General features: G+C 33.3%; 1 protein-coding gene across 1 annotated transcript; it reads left to right on the forward strand.

The window, feature by feature from the left end:
• The first annotated feature begins 1,779 nt into the window (after positions 1-1,779).
• On the forward strand, positions 1,780-4,175 carry LOC145634449 (gamma-glutamyl peptidase 5-like). Its single transcript, XM_081685874.1, has 3 exons — positions 1,780-2,291; positions 3,332-3,673; positions 3,830-4,175. Exons 1-3 carry the CDS (start codon positions 1,956-1,958, stop codon positions 3,959-3,961), a joined length of 810 nt encoding a protein of 269 aa, XP_081542000.1. The 5' UTR covers positions 1,780-1,955; the 3' UTR covers positions 3,962-4,175.
• Positions 4,176-7,594: the final 3,419 nt, after the last annotated feature.

Genomic DNA, 7,594 nt, shown 5'->3' on the forward strand with positions numbered 1-7,594 from the left:
ATATTATATAGTGCACAAAGTTTTATATGCGGCTGGCCGCACCGTACGGCCAGCCTAAAATTTTTTTTTAAAAAAATAATTTTCTCTCTCCTATCTCCTCTCATCTCCTCCGATCCATTTTCTTATCCTTGAAGCACGAAAACTCAGATCGTCGTTGACCTTTTCTCCTCCATTTTCTCACCCTTGAAGCTCTTCGTACTCCGTTTTCTCACCCTCGTGGTCGTCGTGAAGCTCTTCGTAGTACTCAGTCACCTAATAGAGGTTTTTAAGGCCAAATTCAGCCATGAAAACCCTAGATCTAGTGTTTTCATGGTCGAATTTGGCCTTTTTTGCCTATTTGAAGCCATTGTTAATAATTAAGGTATTTATTAAATTTAATTTTTTTTTTCCAGTTTGGTTGTGTTTTGGTTGGATTTTGATTTGTTGCTGCGCGTGGTGGATTTAGGGTGGGTTGGATTTGGGTTTGTTGTTGCGCGTGGTGGTTAGGGTGGGTTGGATTTGGGTTTGTTGCTGTGAGTGGTGGTTAGGTTGCTGGGCGTGGTTGGTTAGGGTTGCTGCGCATGGTGGTTAGGGTTGTTGCGCGTAGTTTGTTAGGGTTGCTGCGCGTGGTGGTTGGTTATGTGGGTTGCTGGGTGTGGTTGCTGGTGGTTGGTGGCGTTGGGGCTAGTGACGTGGGGTAGTGAGTACGAGAGGTGGTGATGGTGTGGTGGAGTTTTAGGCTTTGAGGTGGTGTAGGATTGGTTAGGGGTTACTAGGTATGGTCAAGGGTTACTAGGTCCGGTTAGGGGTTACTTTGGGGGTTACTTGGTACGGTCAGGGGTTACTTGGGGGGTTACTTGAGGGGTTACTTAAGTGGGGTTACTTGATGGGTTACTTGAGGGGTTACTTTATGGATTACTTTAGGGGTTACTTGAGGGGTTACTAATATGACACCCTGTCGTACGGTGCGGCAGGGGGCACAGAAAACGCGCTGTAGTGATATAGAGTATCTTATAAACGATAACTAGAATATAATATACAATATAATTTTTTTCTCTAATAGCGTATGTAGAAACAAAGTAAGGCAATTTTTTTTTTTTTTTTTGGCAAGATAATTTCATGTTGTAATCTAGACATGAAAGCATACTTGATTAATAAAAATCAATGGAAAATATTTTTTGCAAAGGAGAAAAGGTTGACATTGCCATATTCTTGGCTTGTAGTAATAAGTGACAATGAAAGCATCGTTGTAGCAACTACTAGTAGCTAGCAAGGTGAAAAACTAAATTCACCGTTGACTTTTTGGAAATTAATTAGTGATTTTTCATCATTTTCACTATCTACTCGAAACCTATACTAAGATCCCTATAGTTTTCCTTCTATTACTTTAGGAAGAAATTTGTCAATATCACTTTTTTCCTTTTATTTTATACAAAATGTAATATTTAGAACCATAAATATATAGATATTTATTATATATAAAAAAAATAATAAATAAAGAATAATATTTCCATATTCAATATATGTTTTTGGATGAATATGTCCATGATCTTTATAAAAATACAAAACATAAAGTATTTTTATTAGGATTTTCTAACGCATATAAATTGCCAGAGTATATAATATACATTAAATTAGCTAAAATTTTATTTTATTTAAGGAATATGGCACATTAAATTAGTTGGTAAAAATTTTATTAAGTGGGGTCATCATAGCATAATAAAGTGAGAAAAAAAAAATTAAAAAAACTTATGCTATATAAAGGTAACTTCAACCTTCAAATTTCTTTGTACCACAAATTTGAACACATACACTTCACTAAAACTACACTCTCTTTCTTCAATCTAGTTTCTCTCTAAATTATAAACAAAAAAAACCCTAGGTTTCAATCATATTATATTAGCTCCTAAGTTAAGCAGAATTAGTTAGCTAATACAATTATCCTCTTGAATAGTAGTATATATAATTCATAGAAAATGGAAAATGGTGATCAAAACAATATGATGATTACAAAAAGATATGCTCTTCTACTAGCAGCACATGACTCAGAGTACGTGAAGAAAGTGTATGGAGGATACTTCAATGTTTTCGTGGCGGCTTTCGGGGAAGAAGGAGAGACATGGGATTTGTATAGGGTTGTGGAGGGTGAATTTCCAAATATGAATGAGCTTGAGATGTATGATGGGTTTGTAGTTAGTGGAAGTCCTTTTGATGCTTATGGAAATGAGTATTGGATCCTTGAACTTTGCATTCTTTTGCAAACTCTTGATTCCATGCAAAAGAAAATTCTCGGCATTTGCTTTGGTCATCAGGTAACCAAATAATAAACATACTCCCTCTGTTTCAAAATCATAATACGAGCACTAGCTAGTTATATATTTCAATTAAATCATTATAGGGCTCTCTCAAGAGCATATAGGCATATAGCACCATGCATACGTATGTTTTTTAAGATAATAGAATACACAATTCATAATTTTGATATGAGCATAATATAAATCTTTAACAAATTTATGAATAATATATTATGAGTGTAAAGCATTGCATGCTTATTTTCAAAACGAGCATATTCGTTTGGAGAATCATGCGATTGTAATTATGGTTAAGCATTTGCATAATAGTTATTATTATGCGACAAGGGAACATAAAATTACCTTATATGCAAGAAAAAAAGTAAGATATCATATTATATGATTCATACGTATATATTTAATTTACTTACCTTATACAAGGAGGAGGCCTAATGTTTAACACTTTAACTAGGTTTTGTTCTCGTGATAAGACTGATAACTAGTGCATTAATATAGTAGGAATTTTATTTATTTTATTTTATTTTTATGGGGTTTGATGGAAATATATAATCTTAAATCTTTATCAATAGATAAAGTGGAATATATCTATTAAAGAATATTTTGGACTATTTTTTTCCCTCAACAACATGGCCTTTTTTTCCCATAAAATATAACTTTACTAGAATATTTGTCGAATATTACAAAAACATTTTTGACTTACCCGATAATACAATTGACATGTCATGATAGCAATAATACAAAGACTTGTATGAACTTATAAAAAAGAACTCTCTGAACCGGTCCTAGTTAGCTAGTAGTAGAGCACAATAATTAATTAAGTCCATTTTCATTTGGTAAATAGATAAAAACATATTTATTTACCCTTTTCTATATAAGTTTTTTTCAAGCTATAAGATGTTGAAAGTTATAAGACAAATGTATCTTAAGAATAAAATAAACTAGTTTAAAGTTAGCGCAGTCTATATAGTCAAAAGTTACTCGTAGAAAGCATCTTATTATTAATAACTATCATTTTAATTTGACTTGGATACTTTTTATAGGTGTTATGCAGGGCATTGGGAGGAAAAGTGGCAAGATGTCCTACAGGATGGGATATAGGATTAAGAGAAATAAAAATAAATAACAAGGAATGTTTGACCTCTCAACTTAATTTAGAGGTTTCAAATCATGAAATTCCACAAACTCTAACAATAATTAAATGCCATCAAGATGAAGTGTGGGAGTTGCCAATTGATGCTGAAGTTGTTGCATTTTCTGATAAGACAAAGGTGGAAATGTTTACCATTGGCAACCACATTTTGGGCACTCAAGGTCATCCCGAATATACCAAAGACATTCTTTACAACCTTATTGATCGTCTACTTAACAATGGCTCTATAGAGGTATTAACTCCGATGTTAAAACTTATTTCTCCATATCACATAATGTTTAGTTTTCATAATCTAAAATTTAATACCATGTGAATTGTTTTGACACGAGCTTGTTACCATGCATACCTTTTAAATTTCTAATTTGTTTCAAATTTGTCCGATACATAGGAAGACTTTGCTGAAGCTACACGGTCGAAAATAGAAAACATTGAGCCTGATAGAAAACACTTGGAGAAGATTTGCAAAAACTTTCTCAAGGGAAGACATAATTCTTCGTATGGATTTGTTGAACTTTTCTAATCTAATGTAACAATTAGTGTTCAAGTATTGTACAGTCAAAACTAGCTAAACATACACCAAGCTACGTTGTTAACTTGTTTACAAGTTATCCGATTCTGCTAGTATTATGTTACTATTATGTCTTGACCATGTTTACAATTATGAGTCTATGACATATTAATCTCACTTTAATTTAAAGCTTAAATTGTTAAGACTTGGGCTCAACCTATCCTTCTATTTATTCCAAAACTTGTCTAGGATTGATTTATGCATGGTTTGTAATTGAATAGCATCTTAAGGCTCTAAATACTTAGTATATGTTGGAATAGTTGTTGATAGAATAACCAACAAGTTCTAATTCCAAAATTTGAGATCCTGAACCAGAACCTATTGCGACAGGGCCTTAATTTTGTTTTGTTCCAATTCTAAGTATTCTAAATTTTAACTCAACCCTAGTCGATAATGTCCCACGTGTAAAGTGTCACACATGATTCCAATCATAATAACAAGATATGTTTCAATTGAGAATATTGTATCTTTGAGATATGGAATCAACCCTTCGCTATTGTGGAATTTTATCCCCATGTCGGAATGTTGTACATATCAATTACAATTAAGAATCTCCAATTTTTAAGCAAAATCCAAGCTCAATATGCATTAGCACAATAAATGGTGTTGAATACATTTGGCTTTTTTTTTCCCTCCTTAATCAACGGAGAATGAATCTTATTCTTAAGTTGATAACGATAGTTATATCATATATCATGTTTAAGATCACCAATTATCGTATTATCGGAAGTTGACTTTTTTTTGTTTTTATTTATTTATTTTGGTATTTTAAGGATTGAGTTCTTACTATTTATAGGGAAAATTGCATCTTATTTTATGATAGAAGGAAAGTAAATTTAATGCAGTAATTTTTTTAACTTTTGCACGGTATGAAACTAATTTTAATAAAGTTTATTAACATCGGGTTTACAATATCAATATTGTAAATCAGCTTCTTTGGACTCGCACGTGAGCACCTTCTTCCTATCTTTTTCATTTTCTGGATCCTCATCTTCTTTGAGTGCTTTCTTCTTTCACTTTCTCTCTCCACTCTTACTTCCTCTTCTCTTCTTTTTTGCTGCAGTTCATTTCCTTCCATGATTTATCTCTATTGATTTTGAGATTCAAAGGTTTTTGCCTTTTATATTTATTGATTTTTGTTATTTAATGGAATTTCGCAATTAATAAGCTTGAAGTGCATAGTCGTCGTCATCGTCATCGTCGTCACTTTGCTCGGTGAGATGGTCGGAAATGGTGGAATCGGCGAGGGTCGCTATCGGCGTTGCTAGCGAAGAAAGAATTTGAAGGTTTGTTAATGGTGGAAATGTTTAGTTTTGAGGAGAGATAAAGATACGGGATGAAAGTAGAGTCATTGGGTTAACTTTTGCATTTTGTGTTTATTTTTTTAATTTTGATACTCGTTTTTTTGTGAAAAAAAAGGGTCACTTTTGTGAAAAAAAAGAGTTACTTTTGTAAAAAAAACAGTCACTTTTGTGAAAATATGGATCACTTCTGTAATAAAAAAGGTCACGTTTGTAAAGAAAAAGGGTCACTTTTATATAGAAAAAGGGTAACTTTTTGCAAAAATGTTCGATGTACAATAAAATTATTGTAAATCGGGGGCATGCAAAAGGAAAAAAGGTTACTTTTGTTGAAAAAAAGGTCACTTTTGTAAAAAAAAAGTCACTTTTGTGAATAAAAGGGGTCACTTTTGTGAATAAAAGGGGTCACTTTTGTGGAAAAAGGGTCACTTTTGTGAAAAAAAGGGGTCACTTTTGTGAATAAAAAAGGTCACTTTTGTGAAAAAAATGGTTACTTTTGTAGAAGAAAAAGGGTCACTTTTATACGAAAAAGGGTCACTTTTCGCAAAATGTTCGATGTACAATAAAATTATTGTAAACCGGGGGCATGCAAAAGGGATTGATGTTATTTTTACTTAATAATTGATAACAAGTGGTAATAAGTAATAAGTTGTTGAAATATTTTATTTTTTAAACAGGTGATGTCTACTTATTAGTAAACCAATATGGTAATTAAAAAACTGAATAAAGTATATGAAACGAAGAGAGTATGCAGTTGGATAAGTAGGAATTTTTTGAATAGAGATTTTCTAGTTGAATTTTTTATATAACTTCGTATATTTTTTATTATAATTATTCAACGAACGCACGAGTTATAACCTAGTTACATAACATAAATGAATTAAATCATACAAAACTTAATTTATAATGAGGACACCGTCCTGTCCCACACCTTTTTCAACAAAAAGGGAAAGATTAGCAAGCCTTCTGTCAATTTAGAATCTAACAGGTTTCCTAGAAGCGAAGTTGAGAGTGGTGTTACAAACTTAACCACTATGGATGCTGCTAGTGAGATGATGGTAGCTAGAGAGCCTTAAGGGGGTGATGATGCCACTAGCCCCTCTAACTTTTAGGATTCTAGACAGGATAAGGACAAGGGATCGGAGAGAACCCATATCCTCTTTAACAGATCAAGAGTTAATCAGTCCACTCCTGATGGGCATATGGAAGCTCACAAGGCAAAGGACTCCAAAGTTCATGTAACCTTGTTTATCCCCACTAAGATGGTGGGTCTGTAGAAGAGGAATCGAGTCAGGAAAAGTCAAAAGGAAAAGGCCATACGATTTATGGATGCCGCCGTGGTCAACGATGTTGTTGGGCTTCCCAAGTCAAGCATCATTGCCGTTGAGAAGTTAGACTATCATTTTATCTACTTGCCTAACTTCAAGGAGCAATGAGGATTCAAGCATCGAGGAGAGGGGAGTTAGGAACCTGAGAGAGTTTTAACTAGCAATGACATCGCTGAAGTGGAATCCGTAGATTCTAATGAAGAAGACCCCCATGAGTTTTGAACCAGGCTAGGTACGGTGCAATCCTTTCCACCACTTTTTACTTTCAAGTTCTCTGCCTCGTCAAGGAAGCATGGAAGGCCAATTAGGTCAATGGTGAAGAACAAGCCAGGTAAAAAGTATTACAGGGTTTGTTTTTGCAAGATCGATAAAGAAACGCAAGGGATCAAGCGTGGAACATCTTATGACTAGTACTAGTGATAAATCCCCTCAACCCCCTTATTTGTATTTTCAAGCAATCCACAATATTTGTACCCCAATCCCCTTTTTAGCACTTGTATTAGTATGGTTAACAAAGTCAAGTTGTCTCATTGTACTATCGAGTCAGTTGGGAGCTAGACGTACTCCTTTTTGGACCGTTATAAAAGGAGAAAAAAAAATAAGTATAGTTCCACTAATAAAGAAGGACCCCACATAACACATTGAGAAATTGAGATAGAGACAAAAAAAAATAAGACACGTGCTTTAAAACAGTTTTTTTTTTTTTTTTTTTTTCAAATAAAAATAAAATAAAATAAAATTGGTTGTTATAAAATTTGCTTATTCTCTTTTTTTAGGGGAAATTCCTCAATAGTTAAATATCAATGGATTGCCCTTTTTAATTTTAAACTAGTGTGTGTTCCTGGTGATGCCCCAAATTGCCAATTTGTACTTCTTTGATTTGATAATTATATTCAACTGTGTTGTATAGCCAATGTGTGATCCGGACATTGCCTCGGATGTTACGTTTTTTTTAC

This window comes from Chenopodium album, chromosome 6 (assembly GCF_948465745.1).
Source record: "Chenopodium album chromosome 6, dcCheAlbu1.1, whole genome shotgun sequence".
NCBI classification, from domain to species: Eukaryota; Viridiplantae; Streptophyta; class Magnoliopsida; order Caryophyllales; family Amaranthaceae; genus Chenopodium; species Chenopodium album.